Source organism: Miniopterus schreibersii (genome assembly GCF_964146895.1).
Source record: "Miniopterus schreibersii genome assembly, chromosome: 2".
Classification (NCBI taxonomy): domain Eukaryota; kingdom Metazoa; phylum Chordata; class Mammalia; order Chiroptera; family Miniopteridae; genus Miniopterus; species Miniopterus schreibersii.
This window is the reverse complement of record NC_138102.1, coordinates 181,981,982-182,009,066: the sequence shown is the minus strand read 5'-3', so window position 1 is coordinate 182,009,066 and position 27,085 is coordinate 181,981,982. Positions and strand designations below refer to the sequence as shown.

General features: G+C 46.7%; 1 protein-coding gene across 2 annotated transcripts in view; it reads right to left on the bottom strand.

The window, feature by feature from the left end:
• Positions 1-839: 839 nt before the first annotated feature.
• The window catches only part of GRAP2 (GRB2 related adaptor protein 2), a 61,568-nt gene continuing 35,322 nt past the window's right edge, over positions 840-27,085 (bottom strand). The window contains exons 2-8 of one of the 2 annotated variants that reach the window (XM_081129266.1): positions 20,011-20,102; positions 13,503-13,594; positions 9,474-9,593; positions 6,276-6,444; positions 4,069-4,254; positions 2,702-2,824; positions 840-2,010 (exon numbers count right to left, since the gene is read on the bottom strand). In XM_081129266.1, coding sequence (XP_080985392.1) covers positions 1,831-2,010; positions 2,702-2,824; positions 4,069-4,254; positions 6,276-6,444; positions 9,474-9,593; positions 13,503-13,594; positions 20,011-20,088 — 948 coding nt within the window. In that variant the 5' untranslated portion in view covers positions 20,089-20,102 and the 3' untranslated portion in view covers positions 840-1,830. Of the gene's footprint in view, positions 2,011-2,701; positions 2,825-4,068; positions 4,255-6,275; positions 6,445-9,473; positions 9,594-13,502; positions 13,595-20,010; positions 20,482-27,085 lie in introns of those variants that run through there. The other variant, XM_081129267.1, reaches the window with a different exon arrangement.

The following is a 27,085-nucleotide window of genomic DNA, read 5'->3' as shown; positions in this document are numbered from 1 at the left end:
CCCAGCACCCAGTCCCTTCTTTCCCGTTTTTCCCTAAGGGTGGCATGGGGATCAGAGACTCGTGGAATTCAGAGTCAAAGGGACACAGCCTACGTTATGCTGACAGTTGCTTCTGAGTCACACTTTCTTCTTCTTGTATCATCTTCAGGGATGGCTGTCCCTGTCTCCCCTTAGAACGGAAAGGAGGTACAGGCCCCACTCACCTGCATGCCCCTTCACCACTGCTTCCAACCCAATGCCTTCTTTCATGTCTCAGCCCACGTGCGCGCACACATATGCACATACCCTTTCTAGGTGCCCTTAGTGCAAAGGTATGCTCCAGGCTCCCCTACGACACTGAGCTTTTTTTCTCCAGGGTCCCTTTTCCCGGCCAGGCTGGTCTGTGTCTCATGCCCCTGGGTGAGTACTAGGAAACAAAATTCTACTTTGAGGTGTTAAGAGCCGTGGCAGTGGGGTTCCTCTTCCCAAGTGCATCTCTTGGTTGGGGGGACGGTACCAGCAGAGGTCTAACAGGGGAACAGGAAGCTCATCTGAAAGCCAGATCCCACCCAGGGTCATGTTCAGCCAACCAACCAACCAACCAACCAACCAACCAATCAGCCAATTCGTCAGTGCTCTTGTGGAGTGGGCTTCTCTCTGTGCCACTGGGCAAGGCATCTTTCAAACACAGAAAACCAGGAAAGGAAACAAACAGAGCCCCGAAGAGACACCCTGGTAACCACAGGACAATGACTCTAACATCCGGTGTTCTCAGCCAGGGCTTACCCAAGTGCTTTACAGAACCTAGGATGCTACTTTTTCTTTCTTTCCTTTTTTTTAATATGTTTTTATTGATTTTTAGAGAGAGAGGGAGAGAGGGAGAGAGAGAGAGAGAGAGAGAGAGAAACATCATCAATCAACTGCCTCCTGTGTACACGACTAGGGATTTAGCCCACAAGCCGGGCATGTGCCGAATGGGAATGGAACCAGTGACCTCTTGCTTTCTGGGTTGCTCAACCACTGAGCCACACTGGCAGGCCAAGGATGCTACTTTCTTAGAAGCAGGGGCATGGAGGCCACACCCAAGTAAGCCCCTGGGAGATCTGGGAAAATCCCTCCATTTCCCAGGGCTTGGCCCCTCATGGGGTCGCAGTTTCCATGTCAGCCACAAGGAAGAGGGTTAGCTAAGGACAGTCATCTGAAGGGGATGAAGGTCTCAGCTGAGCACCGTCCAGGAGGTGGCAGTGCCCAGGCCTCTGGACGGCTGTGCTCCAGTCCCACCCTCACACCCTAACGGCTCTAGCTCAGACTTGTGTGGTTGCGCTGATTCTCAATCCAGCAGTGTTCACCCTTGGAGAACAGAAGGGAGGCTGCCCTGCAACCCCCCGAGGTGAGTAGGGCTTGCAGGTAAGCCAGAACATGCCCCGCCGAGTCCAGCTCCACCTTGCGGTTTTGCATCCAGCGCTGGGGTGTGGATCTCTGCTCAGCTACTCAGTGAGAAGTCCCAAGACGAGGAGGGAGTGGTGCCATCTTTAGGATGGGAAGAATTTCAGTTTCATTTCCCTGCCCCCCACTCCCAATCCCCACTGCCTTCTGCACACCCCTTGAGTAGAAAGATAAATATGAATAGAAACCTCCTCCTGAGCTCCTTTCATATCAACTAACCAACAAAATTGCCAATAAATTACTATTATAAAATGTGTGTATACACAGGCATATATGTGTGTGTGTATGTGTATACACACACACACGGACACATATATGTATGTGTATGTAGTTCTAGCTTTTCCTTCTTGCTTCCTCTCTTGCAGGCAGCTTCAGACAAAAGCTTCTGACCCCTCCAGAAGGGCTTCATCGGATCATGGGTGCAACATAGTTGGCAGGGAAGAGGCCCAGTTTATTGTGCAGGCGGCCAGTCCACCAGGACGGGTTGGAGCTGTCCAGGACCTCAACCATCTCTCCGGAGCGGAACCCCAGCTCGTCATCCTCAAGGGCCTCAAAGTCATACAGCGCCCGGGCCCATCGCACTCGCTGTTGGGGGAAAACAAAAAGGGGTCCTGCTGAGCTGGAGGCTGGGGGGGCTGGCCTTTGAGCCACCATCACACAGAAAATGATCTACTGGCTTTGGCATCAAGACAAGGTCCTCTGTAAGCAGCTGCCCGGAAGGCTGACGGATGGCTCTCCAGAGACAGTTCAAACCTCACTGCAACTGAGAGCAGACATAGGCTGCACAGCCCTGAGCACGAAGTTAGCAGAACTCACCAGAGTCACCACTGAGACTCAGGACTTGGGCTGAGGGAGATGTAATTCTCCAAGGCCCCAAGAGAATCCTTGAGACCTACTCACCCAGTATCAACAGGTCGTATTTCTACTTTCTTCAAGTGACACAGAATGGCAGTGTGCCCAAACGAACAGCCCCGGTGCTAGCACACCTGAGTCAAGATAGATCTCAGTGATAAAGGCAACACATCTCCCTTTACTAGAACCAGAACCAAGAAATGTGAGACTGACAGAGCAAGGCCAATGGCCAAACGAGAACAGACTGGATGGGGCTAGGCTGGGACCAGCTCCACCCTGGAACACTGTCCTCACTGTCACTATCTGGGTACCTACTACCTCTAGTTGAGCTCCATGCAGTTTGGTGTCTCTCCTGGAGGACCAACTGTTTCTCTAATTGCCCATCTTGCCTCCTCCATTGAGCCCAGAGGGAAAATTCACATACCCCAGCCACTTGGAGTTGCACCGGGTCTGTGTGTCTTCGGTGCATGAGAGCAGCATTCATTTCGCTGCCCATGCTCATGCCACAGTGCCCGTCGTTTATGTCAAGGCTGCCTCCACGGCGTTCCTAGAAATAGACGCAAGAGAGGACCTGTCACAGCACTGCCAGAGCTAACCTCACTGTCTCCCCCAGTGCCCTGCTCGGATGCCATAAACACAGCCAGTGTTCCAAGAATACTTGCTGCTGATGGCAATAAACCCTAGATGATAGTGAGAGGGGGAAGGATGACAAAGGGGCCTTAGATTCTGAAGACAAAGATAGTGGCAGGTCTCATTTATTCAATCAAGAAATGTTTACCAGGCACCTACCATGTATCTAGCACTGTACTAAGCAATGGGATATGTAGCTGGGAAGAGAAGGTCCCTTGTCTTCATGGAGTGTCAGTTCAGAGGAGGAATCATGCACATTTAAGTGATAAGTGAGCAGAGAGAAGAGTGTCTAAGTCAGCCTGGGTAATCAGGGAGGGTTTCATAGAGGAAGTGATGCTTGAATTCCACCTTATAGGGGGATCAGCCAGGAAAGGGCATTTTAGGAAGAGGGGGCAGCACATAAAAAGCCTCAAAGGCATGAAAGAAGATACAGTGGACCATTCTGGTAACTAAAGGTAGTGTAGCGTTGCTGGCATGTATGTCTGTGTGGGGAGTAGAGGGAGGTAGCAGGAGAGGAGGCTGGGGAGACAGATATGAGCAGCTCACAAAGGACTCTGTATGCCCTGCTAAGGAATTTAGGAGTGATGATATCTGGCTGCATTGTCCATCTCGGTAAGCCACCTAAAACCCCATCTGGAACAAGGTGGAGAGAAATAAATAAATAAGCAAGGCTCCATGGCAGGTGTTAATCCATTTTTCTTGTAAATCCTGACAGCCAGGTGGGTTAAGGGACATGAACAGATTTGAAATTGTACTGACAGGAAAATGAAGCAATTGTTCACTGAGTCCTTGGGGTAAGAAGGGGTGTGTGTGTGTGTGTGTGTGTGCGCGCGCGTGCGTGCGTGCTCAGGCAGGGAGCCATTGGATTCACAGAGGCTTCTTTGCCAAAGCAATTTCCGTATTATATTTCTGCCATCTGGGGGTCCTAGGATCTTCTTTATGAACTTGGTGAGACCTGATGAGGCTGGGACAGGCCAACAGTCCTGGGACCACAGAAGAACCCTGGCATTTATTTGCTATGGTTGTTTCCAGTGTTGTGGGGAGCCTTCACGCAGTAAGTGGCTGTGGGAACAAGGTGGCCTGAGCCTCAGGGAAGTGGGGGGAGAAGGAGAAGGACCTCCTCTCCACGTCACTGTGCCCCGCTCCATCCCATCCAGATACCTGATGAAAATGGTGCTGCTGTAGGTACCGCTGCTGTGACGGTGGAGCCGGGGGATACTGCGACGGAGGGGGTGGTGGGTGATCCGACAGCTTCCTGTTCATTGCAGGCCGGATTTCTTCTCCCACAGCCCCACTGAGGTGTGGGCCCCCCTGGGGCCTCCGGTCCAGGCTGTTGCCCCGGCGACCCTGAGGAAGAACAAAGATGATGTGGATTCGTCATCCTCCCAGGCCTTCTGGCTCTACCCCATGCTTCAGGCAGCTGTTCCCAGACTTTGCTCATGACAGTTCCGAGAGACAGCTGATGAACCCAGCGTAAAGAGGACGGATGGTCCAGACCCTCTGCATTCTCAGATTCTCCCACTCTGGGGATGTCGGGTCTCTGGTTCACAGACTGACACTTTTCACATGGTATCCATTTACCATTCCAAACAAGTGGGCTTGTTTCTCTCTGTGTAATCAAGCTTAAATATTCTATTTTACTGACACGGTGCCACCCCTCCTTATCGCATGTTGCCACACTGCTGGACATCCTAACCTCCAGATAAGCTCTGCTATCGACTGTGCATGATTCTGAACTGTCATTTACAGCCTGGTGATGAGACCCAAACCAACAACAACACTCTTGCGGCACCATGGAAACCAGGCCTGCACTGGGCATGCTGGGAGGAGCACAAGGTCTTCTTTTAATGCTGCAGCCACCTCAGGAATCAGAGAGAGTTATTTTTGTTTAGCAATTACAGAGGGCCCTGGGCTTAATATACGCCAGGCACTGTTCTGAGCACTTGACAGATACGAACTCATTTAATCCAGTTTAAGGCAGTTTTATGTTGCCTCTTATCTCTGCAGGCACATCCTGGTAAATTAATATCTCTGTCCGTTTCCTGGTTAAGATAATTCATGAGGTCTTAGCTAACCTTTGTTTTTCTTTCTGAGCTTCTGTGTGCACTTGATGGGAATACCCTTTTCTCCCTTGATGGTAACTTCTCAGGCTTAAAATCAGCCAATTACTTGAAAGGGATGGCTTTCTTTATTGCCTTGTGGCACGTGTTGCTTTCAAAGTCTCAAACCTGACCCTGGGACTTCAGCAACTCCAGTCAATGCTTCTTCCTATACTTGTTTCTTACAACCATGCTACTTCTCCTTTGAAAAGTATTGTATAAACTGTGTGTGTGCGTGTGTGTCTGTGTATTTACTTATGGAAGGTAAGTTAGTATTTTCTTTGCGCCTACTATGGACCAGACTCGGTGGCAAGTGTTATATTTTCTCACTTGATCCTCATAACAGCCCAGTGAAGGAGATATTATATTCTCTCCATTCTACAGATGAGAAAACTGGTACTCAGAAAAGTTTCTTTTTTGTTTTTTAAATGTGTTTTTTAATGCTCACTTGAGGATATGTTTTTATTGATTTTAGAGAAAGGAAGGGAGGGAGAGAAGGAGGGAGAGAGAGAGAGAGAGAGAAACATCAATGTGAGATGTACACACCCTGACTGGGGATCGAACCTGTAACCTGGCTATGTGCCCTGACCAGGAATCGAACCCACAACCTTTTGGTGCATGGGACGACACTCCAACCAACTGAGCAACCCAGCCAGGGCAGAAAGGTTTCTTAACTTGGCTAGGTAATAGAATAGCTAGTGATAAAATCAGAATTTAAAGCCAGGTCTGTCTGATGCATTTTCTATGAAAATAATGCTCTATATTCCAAATTTTTCCAAGAGCAAGAATTCCAGTACTATGCTAAGTACTCTGAGTCCTGCACTCTGCTAAGTTTTCTACTCCAATGCCCCCTCTCCACCCCAAATCCTGTCACTATGCTCTAGCTGGCCGAAAACTGTGATGTAGTAATGTCTGTAACAAAACAGTGACATCTGCAATAAGAGCTCCTGTGCACTGAGTACTTGCAGTGCGATCAGGTATGAAGTGCAGGAAGGAGACACAGCATCCTCTAACCTTCACAACCACCCCAGGAGGTGGATATCACCATCATATCGATATTATGGACGAGGAAACTGAGGATTAGAGAGCTTTCCAAAGTCACACAGCTAGGGGTGTTAAGCTAGGACTTAAACCGAAGTGGGGCTTTAAAGTTATTCTACCTTTCAGAGTCCTTAGAGGACCTGCCCATCAAATACATCATCTTGGTGGTTCAGGTAAGACTCCGGCTGCCTAAAATCTCTAATGGGCTGCCTGGGACCCACAGCATACCTGATCCTCTCGCATCCTATCCCGAAGGAAGATCTGCTTTTGCTTGGAGATAGACGTGGTCCTGTAGTATTCCACCAGCTTATTTAGGGATGGGAACTTCTCTGTCCACAGGAAGTAATTCCCCTTGTTGTCTCTCATGACCTTGAAGTGCTGAACATCATCCTCATGCCTAGAGATCGAGGCAGATCCACATGGTATGTTACATGGTGACAGTGCCCCCTCCCTCAGCGTTGATGGCATCCAGGGATGCTGAGGGATGGGCAGTTCGCTTATCACTAGGCAGGTGAGTCGGCGCAGTCAAGCTCTAGGGGGAGATTCAGTGAAGGCTGCTCAGGACACAGGCTGCGCAAGAACAGGAGGTGATATGTCTTCTGACACTGGAGCCAACCTTTTACAGGAAAAAACGCTCCAAGTGCTTTAAAGACTATGAGGTCAAGGACCTTTTTACAATGCTTATCTGAAACGTGGCAGCCCCTGAGCCCTGCACTATGCTAAGGGCTCTGCCACGGTTCAGAGGGGAGAGGTTTTCCAGCCCTTGTTATCTTTCTGTTATCAGAAATACTGTGAGCCAGCTCCTTCAAGCCCAGACTTGCTCTGGACAGCAAGAGACCACCTTGAGAAATTTGTCACTTTGTTCTCTACACAGATCTCTTGGTCTTGGCTTATGTTTTGCATAAATTAGGTTGCAAAGTATTTTGAGCTTTTGAGGAAAGAACCATTATATAGAATTGTAGAGTTTTCATTGGAAAGGACTTGAGATTGTTTATCCTTATGTTTCCATGTTACAGCTGAGGATGAGGAGGCTTAGAGAGATGGAGAGCCTTGGTCAAGGTCACCACAAATGAATGGCAGAGCTGACGCGAGAACCCTAGGTCTCTGGTTCCAGCCTCACACCATGTATACATGCTAACTTCTTTTAGATGGGCATCTTTTGATACCAGCTGGACTCACAAGAGATGGGACATATTGTAGCAGGGTTGGAGAGACTGGATTTTACTCATCGGGAAAGGAGGGACTGGACCTTTACCAATAGCTCTAAGTCATTCTCTTTAGAATACCAAGTTTATTTGTAAAATGGTCATACATTTATCTTTAAAAATTAACTGACAATAGTACCAACTGCCTGATCCAGCAGAAAAGTCAAGAATTTAAAGAGTGTTGGAGAGTACAGATACCTCTGAAGGTTAGTGGAGATTTCTTGGGGATGGATTTAGTGGTCTGTGCTCATTGGGGACAGACCATGTTACATGGTGATAGTGTCCCCACCCTCAGGAATTCTCATTGCCAGTCTCATTTATGTGCTGGGCTCTGCTTGTGGGCAGGTGAACCTACGCAGTGACATCTGCTTGGCTGCTCTGGGGTAGTAACCAGCACTCTGCAATCACGGTGTGGCCTTCCCCTTGGTTTTGGCCATGAACAGATGTTTTCTTCACTCTAACACCACATGGCTCAACTCATAGTCATTACTCCTCATATTTGGGTGAGGGGGAGGAAATACACATGGGGTATAATTATTCACTCACTGCCTCTGGGCAAAGAACACAGTGAGGAACATTAACCCTTTCACTCTGGGGAGCTGAGAGGAGGGATGCCAGGTTTTTGGTGGGTCATCTAGGCCTATGGGGAGACTGTGTTCGGGGGCGGGGGGGGGGGCAGAGAAAAGGCTACAGCTCAGGGCTCTAAATGCTAAAGTACTGTTTCAGACCCTAATCAAATGCTAAGTGATAGAACTACAATTAGCTCTCAATTATCTGTGCCCATGACAGAAAGCAAATGTATAGATAGAAATGACTTCGCTCTGGAATACATTACACTGCACTTCTGTGGAAGATAACAACTGTGGGAATAGTCACCTTAACCAGAAGCTGCGTTGCCTCAATAGCAGGGCAAGGCTCAGGCAGAAGCAAGGATGACTGCTAAGGACTTACTTTGACCAAGGAAACAGAAATCACAGCTCCTAGCTGAAGAAGCCAGAGTGAACTTCATGCAGACCAAAGGCACCAAGAGATGCCCTTCAGACTAACAATTTACTTGGTCCATTCTATAATCAAGTCCCTTAAGAAATAGGTTAGGCTTGGAAGATTTATTAATAGAGCAAAATTTTTAATTAAGACCTAACAAGTTTAGAATTTGTGACACATCAATATTGGCCTGACCTAAAATACACGATCGCCCCAAGCTGTGAAAAAGAAAGGAAAATTAAGTGATCCAGAAAGACTGCAAGGGCAATGTGAACAAGCCCAAGCTATCTTTGAGCACTTTAGATGCGCATGAGCACACAAGTGGTTGACCCATTATTTTTAAGTCCCTACTACCTACTCCTTAAAGTATCTTTCTAAATAGTAAAGTGCCCTCCGTTTATAACCTGAGATTGGATTTATGTACTTAAAGCACTGAAGCTGCTTGCCTTTCAAAATATACTGAATAATCCAGACCGGTGTTTCCTGCCAACTAACTTGACAGCAGGCTTCACGGTACAGGCTGTCATCCGCCAATACTGCCATCAGCATTACTTCTTGCACTTTCACATGTGGTCACCGAGTCAGAGCTGTGACTGGCAATCCCAGACAAGCTGACCACACACAGTGTGTTCTGACTTAGGGCTTCTGAGTGTGAGGCTGTGTCATGTTTGTGTCTGGACTGAGTCACTTCCTCCCAGATGCTGCTAGTCTCCCTACCCCAGCCCTCTGCTCAGCTCTACTGCCTTCCGTTGCAGGTGGCTGCCCTTCTTTTTGTACAGTCACCCTCAGCTCCATATGTATCCTCCAGCAATGCCTTGGGGTTTTATTTCTCTCTGACCATCCTTTAGACATCCATCAGTAGTAAAATGTTAATATTTAGATCTCGAGATGGATGTGGACAATTCTCTCTTCCCACTTCTTTCCACAAATACTCATCAAGCACCTACTGGGTACAGCTTACTGTTAAAGGCACAGAGATGAAGTAGATAAAAATCCTGTCCTTCCAGAAGCACCTGGGCCAGAGGGGAAGGCAGACAAAGGTACACATAATTTTGGCGACAAACCAATGTGCTGAGAAGTTACATGCATTTGTGATGGGAAGGAAATGAATAGCATCACAGTTGATAAGATGCCTGGGCCTCTTGGCAACCGTGCTCCCCAGCAGTAGGTCACGTGTAAGAGGTCACCTTATGGCTTTAGTGGTCTGGGTTAGGGCGGTGTCGGGAATGGCAGGTACCTGACGGAAATGGAGAAGTCGCCTGGGGAACTCTGGCTGGCCCGAATGATGAAGAAACCAACCTCCTTGCCCATGAGTAAGTTCTCTGCCTGGTGTCGCGAGAGGCCTTCGTGAAACCACCTATTGGGTGAGAGAAAACCAGAGGATGCTGGTGAGATGCCAGAGTGATAGAAGGAGGAAGGAGAGGTGAGCAAACTCAAAGGAGAGAGGCTGGGGGCTGCTCACCAGAGAGCAGAGAGAACGAGGGGCCGGGAGCTTCTGAAACCCAACAAACGCTCTGGGCAGTTTCTAGGCACAGCAAATGAGTATTCCCCTTGATGTCCCCCCATTTCCTCCAGGAGCAGACTCTCCAGCTTGGAAACCCTGAATCACAAACTGTGCCACTGCACCAAAGTGGGACAGCGTGGGTGTGACTCACAGTGGGGAACAGCCTCCCGCTGGTGGCTGCGTGAGGGATGCTGCTAGAAAAGAGCTGCAGGGACATTGATGAGCCAGGAGGACAGGGACTCCTTCAAGAACTAGAGGTGGCAACCTTGAGCCAGGAAGGATCTTGGGTGCCGGCTCCAGGCTGAGACCTCAGTAGCCCCAGAAGGATGTTATAGCCCAGGGCCCTGCACTCTGGCTCAGTGCACTACAGAGGAGGCTGCAAGGAACCTGGGGAGCCCTGCACACACACTTGGAAATGAGAGAGGCTGGCAGCAGCCAGAGAACCACATCCACAGAATGGGCTCCTGGGCCTCCTCAAATATCCAGGCTGGAAAGAACCTTTACTGTGGAAAAGGAGAAACTGAGGAGAAGCTCCTCTTTTAGGGGGGCAGTGAGGGTGGCAGCCTCCAAAGTGCTGCTTCAGGCTGCTTGTCGTGTACAAAAAGACCGTGTGTGTATTTCGTCATTAAGAGTACTTGCTGGAAACATCTTTGCCTTTTTGCCGCAAACGTTTTCACTGCATAACTAATTGGCCGCAGGCAATTTTGCTGTAAAAAAAAGTTAAAATAACAACAAATAAAAGAACATAAAATTTAAAAGGCTTTATTTGAACATATTTAGAGTGTGTGTAGCTTCACGGCAATTCTTCGAAGATAATTGGTTTTATTTTGTGGATTGTACCTAAGCACTTGTCTTTGATCTGTGGGTAATGTGGGTTTAACTCTGTGCCCTCAAACAGAGCCTTGCCTCTCTCCTCCCAGTCAGTGTGTTTCAGAATCAGAAACCAACTCTTGGGGCAAATCTTCCTCCTCTGGAAGAAACAGGATTTTAACATAGCCTGTCCTCTCACTTACAGATGAGCTAAGATTTACAGAGAGTATAGAAATGAGGGTAACTGTGAGAACACGGTGACAACTAGCTTCAATGCATTGTCTGTGGAAAGCAACTGATTGATTGATCAATGGATGAAACCAACCAAACAAAAAAATCAAACTCAAACTATCAACCAGTTATTTTCTTTTTTGTGGCAGTTGACTGATTCATCAATAAAGAAATGAAACCTAACCAGATAAAATAAAATAAAATTGTCGACAGTTATTTATCTTTTTTTTTTTATTTTTAGTGGCAAAATTGCCTTCAGCCAATTAGTTATCCAGGGACAATGTTTGCAGCAAAAATGTCTACAGCAAAGAGGTGAAGACTCTACTAGAAAAGTACCCAGAAGGGAAAGGCCACACACTTCCATAGGGGCCAGGCAGCCAGTGGCTACAGCCCCAGGGCAGGAGGCCAGAAACCTCCCTCAACCACACGACAGTGAGACAATGTTTATAATCCCTCAGTGGCCAACGATGGGACTGCCCCAAAGTGGCTGCCCTGATTGCTGCCACTGGAAGGCTAACGTGTGGGTACCTTTAAGGTGAATGTCCAGACTCCTTTGGGAGTCTCTTAGAATTTAGGAATCTGAACTGACCGGGGTGGCAGGAGGGACATCCTAATTCCAGACCAGGGGCTGCAGGGGGAGGTGGGCTGGGCTTTGAGGGGCTGGAAGCAGAACGTCTCTGGTGGTCACTTGCTTGGAGATCCTGCCCAGGGCATTTGCCATACAACCCTCCAGGGATTTGCGTAGGAAACCCAATGGGGATGGGGAAGAGAGTGGGGCACGCTCCACAGCAGCCACCCCTCAAAGGCAATCTATCAGAAGAGGCAGCAAGCAGTGTGGGGACTGTTCGGAAAATACACATTTGTACTACACCTGGGATCTGAGAGTTGACTCTCTTCAAGACTTGCAAAGCTGTCCATACACTACACATTAAATGAGTGGCCAGGGTTTCAGTGTTACACATCATTCCAAAGCTATTCATTCATCATTCATTCAACAGCTTTTATTAAAAAATGCTGGGCCAGGCTGGGCAGGGTAGCTCCATTGGTCAGAGCATGGTCTTGATACCCTAAGGTTGTGGGTTTGATCTCCCGTCAGGGCACATGCAAAAATCAACCAATGAATGCATAACTAAGTGCAACAACAACCCATGTTTCTCTCTCTCTCTCTAATCAATAATTTTAAAAAGTGCTAGGCCCTCTTCTGGGCACTGGGGATAAATAGTGAGCAGAACAGACAAAGCCCCTGCCTCATGGGACTTACATTCTGGGGGGGCACATAGTAAATGGCAGAATAGTTACAGTACAGTATGTCAGGTAAGAGCTGTGGAGACAATGGAAACGGAGGAGGGATGGGGAGTGGGGAGTGATCTGAGATACCACGTTGTGTCTGGGAGGGCCTTGCTGAGGGTGTTCTAAACCTAAAGGAGTTTGGGGAGATGAGAAAGCAGCAAAGGGGACGAAGGAGGAGCAGGCAGGAGAAAGGGGGCTCCAGAGCGAAATGAGCAAAGTGTTTTGATGGGAAGGAAAGGTCCCCCACGTCAAATTGTGCTGAGGTGATGGTCAAGAATCGACCACTGGGACCAGTAGTTCACTGTGACCTTGACACAAAGGGTTCACAGAAGTCAAGGTTCTAGAGAGAGTGGGAGGAGAGGAGTTAGAGATACTGAATATAAACAATTCCTGTGAAGAGTGGAGCGGTAGCTGGAAGGGAATTTGGGATCCAGAGTTTTTTGGTTTGGTTTGGTTTGGTTTTTGGTAGGATGGGCGAAACTGCAGCGTCTTTGTTTGCTGATGGGAATGACTGAGCAGAGAGGGAAAGAAAGTTGATGTGGAACAGAGAAGGGAGGATTTCTGCTAGAAACACGGACAGTTCCTTCCAAGCAGTGTCCGAGCGCAGTTTCAGGAGATGGGTGGATGTAGTGAGTCAGGGAGTGGAGTGGAGGGGCTTTTCTGGTGGCCTCCACTGTCCCAGTGAACCTGGAAGCAAGGTAGTGGGCTGAGAGTGCAGTGGGGGAGGAGCTAGAGGTGTGAGGAGCAGGGAAGGCAGGACGTGGTCATCTAGAAGATTACAGGGCAGCATCGGGGGCCCAGGGGAGGTCAGTGGTCAGCACTGGTTCACAGAGAGAGGTGCTACCGTACCTCCCCAGACTCACCAATACCACTTGGGTGTCTAGTAAACCTCTGCTTTTTGGACTAGTTCCTGACTCTCAGGCAAGATTAAGTTTCTATCTAACCCTTGTGGTCAGTTCTTGAGACAAATGAGATTCAGTCTCAAATTTTCATTTCCTTTTTATGAAGGGAATTTCCCCTTTTCTCCTGCTGACTTCTCTTTTTGGTGTGAACGTGGTTTAGGGAAGGCAGGGAGTGTCCACATGCCTGATTAGGGCCCAGAGCTTTTGGGGATCCCTGATTAGAACGGAAGGTGGGCTGGGAGATGCTCTGAAGCAGCGGCTGTTGAAGTAGAATGGCCAACAGTGCCCCCAGTGGAATTTTTGGAAACCCTGTGATTACAATTATAGATGATTTTAGTTTATAAACTTCAAATAGGCGATATGAGCACATGGTATAAAATTCAAAAGAGAATGCAGTGAGATGCAAATTTCCCTCCCACGGCAACCGTTTCTGACAGTACCTTGGGTGTACCGGATAATTTTACCGACTGCAGAGAGGTAAGGGGAGTGCGCGTAGGGAGGCCCAGCTCAGCAGCCTGGAAATACTTACTCAGGAAACTGGATGTCTATGAAATTCTTGGGCACATATCCTTCTTGGCTCCCAAGCTCTGCCTTAAACCACTCCTCTTGGTTACTTAAGATCTACATGGAAGAGAATGAAGGACAAAGACACTGTAGGGAGGACACCAAGAAGCAATAGACAGGGGCTGCAGGGTGAAGAATGCCCTTTTAGGGTTAGAGAAAATAAACCACAGAAACCACACAGCTGCCCTAGCGGGGGAGCAGCAGGGTTATCTCTGGGGTTTAGCTTCTCCTGAACCCAAGCTATTTCTGTCCACGCCTGCCACCTACACGTGACCCCACCATGGAGTGGCCTCCCAGACTCAGCACTCAGGGCCTCCTCGGAACTCCTTTCTTTTTCTATTCTGTAAATCATATGTCCCAGACCTTAGCACCTAAGCTCATCATCTCAGCTGATGGTAAGAAGGCAGGTGCGGCTATTCCATATTTTTTCTTCTCTGCCAAGTAAGCAGGAAACTTTTAAAAAATTTAATTTGTTCTAATTTTTTTTTTTGAAACAAGATGATTAAAACTTAAATATCCAAGTGGGGCCAGCTTTGAAAACAGTAACTCTTTGTTTTCACACTCCATGTAGTTCACAAACAATTTGGATATAACTCAAGATATCTGGAATGCCTTTTCTAACCTTGCTTTCAGAGTCAAGTTAAGGGCAAAACTAGAGTTCTGTCTCCTTACTGCATAGTCCTACCTTGACCATGATCCCAAATATTATCACCTACCTTGATTACTCATGTGACTGGCCAGACATGGCTCTATGTGGCTCCTGGTTATTTCAGGAAATGTTTCACCATTAAAAGACAAATATTTGCCCCCCCCCCCACACAATGTTTCTAAAGTATGTGGCATAGGCTTGAACAATAATTAAAAATGAAGATGGCAGAGCAAAAAGATGGGAAGAACCTTGATGATGTCATTGGGCCTCAGAATTAGCCACCCAGGAACCCGCCTACTTCTGGATGAAAATTAATAAATCTTTGTTACTATTTAAGCCACTTTTAGTTTCTGCTTCTTGTAGTTGAAAGTGTCTTAACTGATAGAAGTGCTACAATGAAGGGGAAAGCAGAGGATGGATAGGAAAGACTACTTGGAGGAGGGGACATCTGGGTTGTCCAGGCAATGACAGGAGTTACCCAGGAGAAGTCTGATGTAGAAAGAACTAGTTCTGGGATACAAGGAAGTGCCGTGCATTCTGGGAGGAGAATACCTCAGTCTGGTGGGAGTTTAGGTCGTGGCCCAGAGGTAGAGAGAGGGGAAACCAGAGACACCTGGCTTTGTGGCCCATGGTGAAAGTTTGGATTTTTATCTTGAAACTTGTGGGGAGCCATTAAAGCAGGGCGATAACACAGTAAGAATTAAGAGTTAAGAAAGAGTGTTGCATGAGAGTGTGGAGACAGAGAGGAGGGGTAAAGCCGGGGAGAAACCGTAGGAAGACGACTGCAGGTATCCAGGCGAGAGACAAGGGGATCTGGGCCTATTTTAGAGTAATCGGGAAGCAAAATGGGCAGGATTTCATGACTCCTCCTGGAGCTAAGGGAGAGTGGGATTCTGGGACAGCTCAGGAATTCTGGCTTGGGAGGCTGAGTGGGTGGTGATGCCTTTACTAAATAGAAAATATAGGAGGAAAACTCATGGACCTCAGATTGCATGTGGGTGAGTCCACGTTGCCCCTGGGACCATCTGAGAAAAAAAGCTCAGTGAGCAGTGGACTCAGCAGTGAGGTTGGGATTTTAGAGTCATTGGAAGGTGGGTGGAGTTGAAGCCACAGATCCCCTGGATTTCTCTTTCCCAGAGATGAAAAGAGAATTAAAGAGAGCTAAGTAATTGAGGAGCAATGATGACCTATTTGTAATAACCCTCCTGAGGTGGAAGGAAGGGGATGGCACGGTGAGTTTGGAATGAGAAGATCTGCTTTCTGGCTTGGCCCTGTCACTAGCTGTATCACCTTTGGCCAGGCAACTGACTATTGGAAAATGGGGACCAAAAAATGGGCTAATGCCTCACAGAGTTGATATTGAGGATCAAATGAGCCCTGTACCTGGAATTCCTTCAGAAAGTGTGTGCTGTTTTTCAAAAATATAATTCTATAGAATGTGATATTCTTATGAGGGAGGACTTCAGCTCTTAAGGACACAGAAGGGTTTATAAATTCTTTAAAGTGTTCTGTATGCATGTTTTGAATTTAATCATTTGTTCTGAAGAAATAAAAGTGTGTCTCATATTTGAGTTCTAGAATTGCTGAGAAAAGAAAACGTTAGTTTCCAACATCAAATGTGACTGTTGGTATCACTAAGGACGTGCGGGTATGTGTGTGCCGAGGGAGGTGTGGGGGGAGCAGAAAATCTAGGTCAGAAGAACTAGGAAATTCGGCACCAGTGCCTGGTATTCACAGAAGGGACACGAGGACATTTCACTCTGTGCCATGTCCCTGCTTTTATGGCTTCAGAATTCCTTCCTCCCATCACAGGGGGATTTGGAGTTTGGCCTGGATGGCAAATGTCAAACAGGAGAGTGAGCAGGGGTGAGGTAAAAGAGGCCATTTGGAAACTGGCTCCTCACGGTAAGAGCCACACTTTGTGCTTGGTTCTCTGACCTGAAACTAGCTGTAATTTTAGTAATCGCGGCTCACACCCATCTTCCTCCCCAGCAGCTGAAAGATTATCGCACGATGCCGGCCACTTCTCCCCACCACCTGGCGTTCGGTCTGCCTGAGATCGTGTTCCCAGGGAGGTGAATTTACAAGCTATTTTTGGTGTCAAGAAGATGAGGTTTTAAAAAATCCACTTTCTGCAAAGCGTATTTGGGGGGAGGTGGTTTCCTCCTGCCGTTGTTGGCTCAGGGCCCCAGGCTTCCTGTTCTCATCTCTCCATCTACTCGGCTCCCCTATCGCTTGTCCCCATCATGTAAACCTGAGCAAGGAGTTCAGCCTAAACACAGGTCTGACGCTTCACTATCCTGCATCTTAATTCTCGTACCGCTGCCAATCGGATCACACTGCCGGGCTGCAGGCCTGACGCTAGGTCAGATGCGGGAAGCAGACAAAATGTGTGGCGGGAAGAAATTAAAACGGGATGCAACTGCAGCTCTGGGAGGCATGCAGCAGTCTGAAAGGCTGAAGTTGGTGACGTCGGATTAACTCCGTGCTTTTAGGTCGCTGTAGCAGGGAGAAATGGGGTCAGGTTTGATGCACCACAGAAGCGCAGAGAGAGGGGCTGGGTCAAGGGACTTGTTTTAGAAAGACTGACAAATTCGGCTGGTGCCGTGCAGCTGCAGACCCTAGGCTCGTGACATGAACACAAAACCCCACTCCTGACTTTTCAAATGTTTCTCACAGAAGCAGCAGGATCAAGCCAGTTGGCAGGAGTTCCCTGCTCACCATCCCCTTCACCATTCTGTGATCAGCATCTAGTGAGCACCTGCTGTTTGCACTCAGGTGCTGGGAATGCAGAGGTGAATAAGCTGGGGCCTTCGCCCTGGGGAACTCACAGTCTGGAGGGGGAGGCTTGGTGGTGAGCTGGGCAGACATTTTTTGTGCCTTCTAATGAAAAAGTCTGTTTAGTCTTTTATTTAGCACTAAAGGCCACACACAAAAGAGTATCCTGGGAGTGAGTTGCTGAGTCAGTCAAGAGATGGCTTTGAAAACATTGTGATGCTCCTGGGCATGTTACCCAGCTCTGGGGGGAAGGGACAGACATTGCAGTCATACTCAGAGAGACCCACAGGCAGGGCCACTAACCACCATGGGGCAGACACTCCGTGAGGCTCAGCCAGCAAGCCCATCTCCGCTGTTCTCATTATGGCCACAGCTGCAATGGACAGAATATGAAAAGAAAGAGGAGTTTGGCCTTCTGATGGAATTCCAAACGAGCCTGCAGAAATGCAATTTAGCAATTCAAGAAATGTGTGCAGGGCACCTGTTTGGGGCCGTGATATGTATTAGATGCTGGGAACATGCAAAGACGGCATGGCTCTGCTCTCAGTTAGCTCAAAGACCTGTGGAGGAATCAACCATTCATCATTTACCACATATTAGGGAGGGTCACCTCTTGCTGTCTAGACACTGAGGCAGACCCAGTCCCCACCCTCACAGAACTGTGTCCAGTGACCAACACATAAATGACAACCAGGATCCCATGGGGTAAGGGCAGCGACTCGAGGTGGATGCACTGGGCACATGAGAGTGTGGAAGCTCGGCCTGCCCATAAATAACTGTCACGTGAGGTGGGCTCCTAAGTGCCTTGAACAAAGTGCGTGTAAAATACTGAGGAATTGCAGAAGAGGGAGTGATTAATTTTCCCAGGGCAGTAGGGAGCGGGGAGGATTAGTGAGGATTCCGAAGCAGAGGTTGTCAAATCTGTGTGTGGGGGAGAAGGGAATCTGGAGGCTGGGGAAGAGCCTGAGAAAGGGTGGTATTCGTACTGCAGTGTGACCTGGGAGCATTAGTACACAAATATGTGTGTGTGTGTGTGTGTGTGTGTGTGTGTGTGTTCCTTGCACATGAACATGATGAGGCTGGGACCAGATGGCTTAGATTTCAACCAATTAGTAATGAGGAACCACTGAATGCTTTTAAATAAGGAAGTGATATGATCTGATTTGTCTTCTGGAAAGATCCCTCTGAGACTAGTATATAGAATGACTGAAGGAGGAAGATTCAGGAGGTGATTAGGTCAGTCAAGGGCTGTGGCAATAGTATGAATAGTCAACGGCAGCAGGAGTAATATTGATAATATGGTGGCCATTTATTGAGCATCCACTTTGGGATGGGACCGTTACTTCTAATCCGTTCCACAACCCTGCAAAATAGATACGGCCTCCACTTACAGATGAAGACACTGAAGCTCAGAGGGGGCAAGTGATTGGCCCAGGCCGCACAGCTAGTAAGATGGGATTCAAACTCAGATTTATCTGGCTCCGAAGTCCATGCTCCTTTTTACTGCATCAGGCTCCTCTCTAGCAAAGGGGTCTGAGAGGTATCATGCAAGAACAATACTCAGCAGAGGACAGTGTTTGTGAGTCAGGCAGAAATCCATTCAGACCCAGGAGCAGGGCAGTAAGCAGTGTCACATTCTACAGGCATTTTAGTAGGGTCATTATATTCCACATAAGGGCTTCGCTGGTGGATTTTAAGGGAGTGTTGGGGGTGAAATTCAGATTCCAGAGGGTTGAATGAATAGGAAGTGAGGGGGTGGAGGCACCCAGCATAGAGAATCCACCCCAGTACTGGCAACAAAAGAGAGCAAAGAAATTGAAAGCTGGATTGGGAAGCAGAGTTGAGGCAAGTTTTTCTTTTAACTTTTCTGGGGAATAGGGAAAACTTAAGTAAGATACAAGGTTCTATTAGCAATGAGAGATGAGGGGTGGGAGTTGGCCCCTCCTCCACTCTAAAGTCACATGTTCACAATACCCTATAGATAAGAGATTGCCCACCACGTGGCAGATCCCTCTGTAACCTTGATAAGATCCCAAAGAATTGAAGGTCACCTTTTCCTGGGTCAGCAGCCCAAGGATATTTTGACCTTGAGAAGCTCCAATATCGAAGGTACACTTTTTGCAACCATTTTACTAGATTCTTGCAGGGTAAGAACAGTAAGAAGGGTAAATACTGGGATGTTCAAGTTCCAAACCAAGTCATTCTACCTGGTTTGTGCTCCACAGACACTTTCTGAGTCACCCTCTCACGTACCGACAAGATTCTTTCTGTAACAAGCATAATTCTTGGTGGTGAGACTATGGTGACCTCAGTCTGCTGGGCAGGCCAACGTGAGCTGCTGAGAGCCAGGGGTCAGGATATCAGAGGGGTCAGGACAGGAGAGGGCACTGACATCACAGACTCTCTAGTGGCTTCTTGAAGGGCTTGTGTTCCTTTGCACAAAACAGGGCTAAGATGCAGAGTCTGTAAGTGTGGGGCATGAAATTTGGAAGAGGTCCAAGGCCTCTTCAGCTTAGCAAGTGGCTGCTACAACTCAAGTGTGGGCTGGGTGTGCATGGCCCTTGTTGAGCCCTGCCTCCTCCAGCTGCCTTTCTAAGGCTGTCTCCACCTGCACTCTCCTCCTGTAAGTCCCAGTCATGCAGAATATCCCAATGTGAACACAATTCCACATGGGCTTTCTGAGTTTTCGCTAAAAAGTCCAACTCACCTTCATTCCGTCCTAACAACTGATGTTAACACACTGCCTACAAACCCATTTTTCAATGTGGGATCACCTACAACAGCCCTTTGGATGGATTTGTTTCCCCCTCCAGAGGCCATGAGCATCTCAGGACAAGGGTGGTGGCTTAGACAACTGGATTCCCATCACCTGACCTGGTAGCTGGCATACAGGTGCTCAGAGGAGCCCTTTTGATTGAGGGGAGCTTCTTTTTATGAAAGGAACTGTGTGTAGTTCTTAAGAAACAAAGGCACGTATTGTTAGATTAAGTCAGTGACCAGAGTAACCTAAACTCCCCAGGGTGCCCTGGGCCCCTGCATCACCTACCTTCAGAATATCTCCGGTGTGAAAGCTCAGCTCATCTTCACCCGAGGCGGTGAAATCAAACTTGGCAATGGCTTCCATGCCGCGATGTGAAGCTGGAAGAAAAAGAATGTGCTCATTGTGACCTTTCTGCCAGGAGGCGGCCAGTGAGGCAGATGGTGCTGCAGAGCCAGCTGAGCAGTCGGTGGGGGAGTGGTCTCCAGGCCCGAGAGGGAGGAACAGGCAGACTCTGAGGACTTTTGTTTTCGAGAAGAGCTGCTGGAACCTTTAAGACCTGCTTCCTAGCATCACTCTGAATCTCCAGGAGCCAAGAGCAGGAAATGAGAGCCAGAGACAGACTCTCCTTGCATCTCCCTCTGTCTGTCTTGGCCGGTCACCATTTCTGGGGCACCTCCATTTCTGGTTGATAAGGCAGGAGGCTCGCTATCATCTCTAACTTGGGGTGTGAGGCACTGAGAAGACTGTTCTGTAATCACGGTCGGAGGCTGCCACTTGGCAGCTGTCTGTAACCAGGCGATGTTAATGAGACAGATGCCACTGCATCTTTTACATCTGAATCATTTAAGAGAATTGGCCAGTGCTGGCCAGTGGGGCACTTCGGGGCCTTCTGCATGGTTTCAGAATAGAAGGCATTCTGGTATTAGAATTGGGAGACTCGCCCTGCCGGGCTTGGCTCAGAGGTTGAGCTTTGACCTAGGATCCAGGCGATCGGGGTTCAATTCCCGGTCAGGGCACATGCCCAGGTTGTGGGCTCGATCAATGACTCTCTCATCATTGATGTTTCTGTCTCTCTCTCCCTCTCCTTTCCTCTCTCTGAAATCAATAAAGATATATTTAAAAAAAAGAATTGGGAGACTCAATTAGTCAGCTTCCTAATTTATTAATACAGTGTAAGCCAAGTATATTTAGAAAATTTTCATCTTAATACTTCTGAATTGAGTTAAAACATTGACCCCTCCTAGTAACAGAGGAGACCTTTGTAAAGATAAATAGGTCAGCCTACAAATGAAATATAGGTTTCTGTTTTTGTTTTTGGTTCTAGGAGACAGTGGGGATGTAATAGGGAACCGAGACCTGATTTCGGTGGTGAAGAGCTGTATGATCTTGTGCAAGTAACGAATCCTCTTGGAGTCTCCGTTTCCTCTTCTGTAAAAATGGGGGTCATAACATTCAACTAATACAACGTGAAATTAAGTTAATAGATGCAAAATGTTGTAGAAGATAGAGCTAAGTAGCATTTTTGTTTTAAAATAATCTGATGGGATGAATTTATCCTCAGCAAAGGTAGCCTGGCTGGCAGCAGCACAAGTCTTCTGATCTCTCCCATCTCCTAGAAATTTCTCATTGAAATATGATGTCTATTCTCCATGACCCTCAAATCCTTTGGTCCTCTGCTAAGATGGCTCACTGTCAGGACACAGTCTTGAAAGCTGTTGTTTGGCTTTTATGTTTCGCAAAATTTGCCTAAGTCCGAACCCCTTTAGGTCAGTAACCCTCAAACCTAATTGACTTTCAGTGATCAGTAAACTGGTACTATGATTGTCCTCTCAGTGGGGATTTCTGCGTAAGTGACAAGATTTGGGTAAATAAGGTAAGGTGGCCCGCCGTGGGTGGGAGGGTACAGCAGCTGAGATCAGGGGATTAGAGCTGACTGTAACAGTGGGGATAGCAAGGGGCTCATTTCTTTGATTTTCCACATTTGCCTGGTCATTCAAAGGCAATCTGTAGAGATGAATATTACCAATCCCAAAGAAAGATATTAAACAGAAAATATTTCAGGAGCCAAAGTAAAATGTCACCGCTAACTGTCTGAGCTCTACCACAAGTCAAAACGATTTCCAAACCAAAAAAAAAAAAAGGATACTTTTTGTACATTTTCTTCAAGATCTGTCCATCTAAGGCAAATTAAAATTTTGGTGACCCAGGATGACCCACTCAACAGGAAGGCATATTCTGCCCTCCTTAGTGAATGCTAAATGTCTTTGCTGCTTTGATTCACCCCATTACTTTAACATGCAAAGCTTCCCCTAATTAAGGCCTTGCCTCTGGTTGGCACCACATTAAGATGTGGTGTCTGTGGGTCACCCTCATAGTATCAACAGCAGACACTGGTCACTCCAGGAGATCAAGTGTCAGGTGAATGGTCCTGAAAACCAAGATCCCATTTCTATGCAAATTTACCTTAATAAGCAGGATGGAGACAAGGGGAGTGCAATGCTAAACATATTAGAAAGTCACATAAATTACAGATGAAAAGAATATTCAAGGCATGCTCTAGATGTGACCTTGAGCTTGGGAAGATCTTTCCTACAGTACATGCAACTCAGATCAGGCCTTGGTCCAGGCTGGCTGTAAGCCACTTCAATGAGAGGGCTGAGGCAGAAGTAGAGCTGCCTCTGAATAGTGGCACTTTTCTCTGCCTTCCCCCAGGAGGCAGGTGGCTGGCTTTCAACAAATGACACAGGCACATAGCAGAGCTCCCCAGCTTATAATATTAATCCTGGCTCAAAACACCCAATTAAATAGGCCCACTCCTCATAAAATCGCTTTGAAAAAATTTGTTTGCATCCCATTTCCATTTGTGAAATGAAATCTGTTCAGATGCTGTTTGGTAGGAGGAAGATGCTCAGGGTGGAGTGGGGGATGCTTTGTTTTTGTTCACATTACAGGACTTTGCAAATTCTTCCCCTGACTTTACCAACTTTCTGATTCCCTAACAGCAGAGGATGCTAAATATGCCACCCCTAGGGGTCGGTCTCCTGTTTGATTGTAGAAATGTGTAAAAATTTATATCCCATTCCTTTGTAGCCATTAGTTTTAATTTTGAAAAGTTTAAAATTGCCACCAGGGAAAAAGAACATTGAACTAATGTAGTTCATTCAGTATTTATCTATTTATTTTATAATCTGTACCTACCACCACTACATACGGCACCTGGGAAACAAAATATATTATGAAGATAAAAACATGATAGCAACAGTTGAGAGAGAGAGAGATGAGAGGGGGGAGGGAAGGAGGAAGGAGAGAGAGAGGTGAGAAGGGGGAGGGAAGAAGGAAGGAGAGAGGGAGAGAGAGAGAGAGAGAGAGAGAGAGAGAGAGATGAGAAGGGGGAGGGAAGGAGGAAGGAGAGAGAGGGAGGGAGAGCGTGAGTGAGCAGCTGTCCCTAGAATTCGAGGGAGCAATGGCACCTTCTCAATGCTGTCTGCATAATAGTGCTTTTGATCGTATGAGGAGATTAGGGCAGAACCACCCTTCAGAGAACCTCCCAGATGGATTAAATGTGCATTTCCTGCCAGTGATCAGCTTTAGAAATGGCTGAAATGCTACCTGCCACAGAGTATGAACGAGAAGTGACAGGATCCAGGGACAGGCAAGCCACCTCCAGCAGCCTGCCCCTACCCACCTCAACCCCCGCGGCAATGCCATTTATCCAGGAATCCTACCTCAGAACCACGCAGGGTCCTGCCCCTACTGCTACCCTTGCTTCTCACCAGCCCTCTGCATCTGTCTCACTTCCCCCTTTACGAATGGCAAGTAACATCCATTAACAGCCCTGCGACACACATCCGCCTGGCCACAGGGCAGCAACCACACAGGACTTCCCCAGGCACGATTTTCTCTGCCCTTGCATTTCCACTGAAGCTTTCTTTACCACCAAAAAACCTGAAAAAAATATTCAGAGTATATACCAGGAGTGCTTACCTACTTCTAAAATATTGTCACCACAGAGGGTGAAAACAAAAGCCATGAAACAGTTCTTTAAAACATCCTTCCTTAATCAGTGTCATGTACCTAGATATGAATACCATGTCACACATACAGCAATGTACGTGAAAATGTGGCTGAAGAAGCATCTCGTCTTCTGCAATTTCGAATATTGCTCTGACAACAGAATCCTATAATATGAAATTAGTTGGATTTTGCAAGAAGAGCTCCTCTGACAGAACTCACAGCCTTGCTCCTCCTTCCTTTAGCAATTTAGTATCAGGAGCCATTGATAATTTTGTGGGTTTTTTAAAATCCAGAAGGTATATAGAAGCCTTTTCAGATTTTTTAGCCTGATTTGTTCATGCAGGTGTAGTTCTACCAAAATACCTTATTTTACCTTAAGATATTTGTCGCACAGGCAGACACTGTTTAGAAATTTCTATTTCAGTTCATTAAAAACTGCAGAATCAATCTGTATCATGTACCAAACTGATTTAAAGTAAATCTACATGTTTACTGGGGGAAAAAAAATCCTTAATTGAAAGTCAGGTTAGTGGATGTGTTCAGGAACATGTAGTTACCATCAAAATGGTACCAGGCAAGAAGCTTCTTGAAAGATGTCAGCTCCTCCTAAGTTGGCTATGAATAGCCAAGGTTTCTGCTTTATGCATCTCTTAAAAAGAGCAATTGCATAACACTAGAAAGCTGTTTAAAGATTCAGGCTCAGGATCCATCAAAAGATGGATTCAGGTCCTAAACTGAATCAGTGACCCCACTTCCTATTTTTCTGGGGAGAGCTCTAATTTGAAGATTATATGACTTGCCCCAGTTAATGTTGTAATTCAGTTAAGATAATGCCTTGGGGGGAAAAAGAGAGAAACACAGTTGACTCTTTGTAAGTATAGTTGACTCTTAAACAACATGGGGGTTAAGGGTGCTGACCCCCACCACAGTCGAAAATCTGCGTATAACTTTTGATTCCCCGGAAGCTTAATCATCCCTTGTCACTTGGTATCCATGGGGGACTGGTTCCAGGACCCGCACAGGTGCCAAAATCCGAGGCTGCTCATGTGCCCTATATCAAGTGGCATAGATCAATGCATACAGTAGGCCCTCCACATCCATGGACTCCCCACCTCGGATTGAAAACTGTGCAGGTATTTATTGAAATTAAAAACAAAAAACCCACGTATAAGTAAACCAGCACAGTTCAAACCTGTGTTGTTCAAGGATCAACTGTATTGCTTATAGCCTATTTATCAGGACATTAGCAACAAATGTAATTTTCATGAATTTAGCTTGCGCATCAAATAAGGTGATAGAATAGTGAGGAGTTAACATTTTGGGATTTAGGCTGCAGCTAGGAAGAGAAGCTTGTCTAAAAATGTAACATTATAACAGCCGCCGAACTTCACCTAATCAGAAACTTGGAAGCTGGGCCTTTCTGTTTGTCAGGCACAGCCCCTCCTGGAGATGACAAGCAGGCAGAACATTTACTGGCCTCTGCAACTGAAGGGTCAGCTCAGTGACTTGTCAGGTGGGGGAAACGTTATTCTGCCAGGGAAAACTGCCTATAGGAAGCCTCACTGTACACAATAGATCTGTTCTCCAAAAGTTGTTATGAATAGAGCATTTGTAAATGAACCATATTAGCATACATATGGAAGCCCATTCCATAAAAGCACCCCGTGGTGAATCCTTTTACAAAGTGAAAAGGAAAATTTGTTATGCAAATCACTACCGGTTAATTTACCTCCCTTAAAGTCTGGATTTTCCTGCACTGAGTGTGAAAACAGAGCACACCTGTGTAACCCTTGTAGCACATCACACCCTGGGTTAAAGAAATGCTACTTTTCCCTCTTCTTAACTCTCAAAACCCTTTTTAAAAACCTCTCCTATTGATATATATAGCTTTCACTTTGGAGTATAGGCAGGGAGTCGTCAAACCTTTTCTGTAAGGGCCAGAGAGTGAATATTTGTGCCTTTGTGGTCATACTGTCTCTGCCACAACCACTCGGCTGTGCCGTTGTAGCTGGGAAGGCAGTCGGAGAAAAGGCAAAGGAATGGGCGAAACTGAATTCTAATAAAACTGTATTTATGAACGCTCAAGTTCAAATATAATTTTCACATGCCACCAAGTATTATTATTATTCCGATTTTTCCATAACCATTTAAAAATGTGAAAACCATCTTAGCTTGTGCTCAAAAATATGTGATGGGTTGAATTTGGCCTACTGGCCATAGTTTGCCAGTCCCTGGCATAAATGTTTATACTCATGTCCTGTCTCTTCTAATAGTTTGTAAACATCTAGAGAAGGGCTGTAGCTTAGTGGACAGAGTGTGGGCTTCGGAGTTGATGGGCCTGGATTTGAATCTTGGATATGCCATTTACTTCCCAAGTGCCCTGTTTCTTCATTCAATAAGAGGAGTAACCACACGTACTTCGTGGGGGTGTTTGCTATGCGTTAATGTGTATAAAGACCTTGGAACATAGTAGCTGCTGCTGTTATTTATTCTTAGATTCCCTATGATACCTACCCAGTGCTTAGCAGGCCCTTAGTACATATTTGCTGAGTGAATGAAAACACAATAGCCTGGCTAGTATGGCTCAGCAGTTGAGTGTCGACCTATGAAACAGGAGGTCATGGTTCGATTCCCAGTCAGGGCACATGTCTGGGTTGTGAGCTAAATCCCCAGTAGGGGGCAGGAGGCAGCTGATAGATGTTTCTCTCTCATGGATGTTTCTATCTCTCTATCCCTCTCCCCTCCTCTCTCTCTAAAAAAAAAAAATCAATAAAAATCATATTTAAAAAAAACATAAAAACATGATAAACGACCTGCCATCAGAATTACAACCGTCATTGATTTCCTAGGGGAAGGACAGCAGATAAGACCCATTTACAAGGATCAATTAATTTCCCACTCAAAGGTGCCCCGACTTCTCATCGAACTCAGCAGAGATAATGAAACACACACTCACACTAACGGTCTGATTTAATCCAATAGAGGGCAATGGTGTACCCCAAATCGTCAATTCTATCTTGTAACTTTTCTTTGTATCTTGAGTCCCCACAACCTTTATCTAGACAGGTTCCCCGATTGTCCTCATTGTCTCTTGTGCATTTGAAGGCATATAAACTTTAATATTCCAAAGAGTCTAAAACCCATAAAATACAGAATTGCTTAGGTGGAAAAGAATTGGAAGCCATCTGTTCCTACACATTTCCTGATGCTTAAATTCCCTCTGAGTCTCCTGAAAAGGCGGTCCCTATTCACCTCAAAGTGACTGGTCCCTCACTCCTGCTTCTGAGTCTAGGTTAATGGCTTGTGTTGAAACCCCTACTGTGTGTTTTTCTTTTGTCTGAATCTT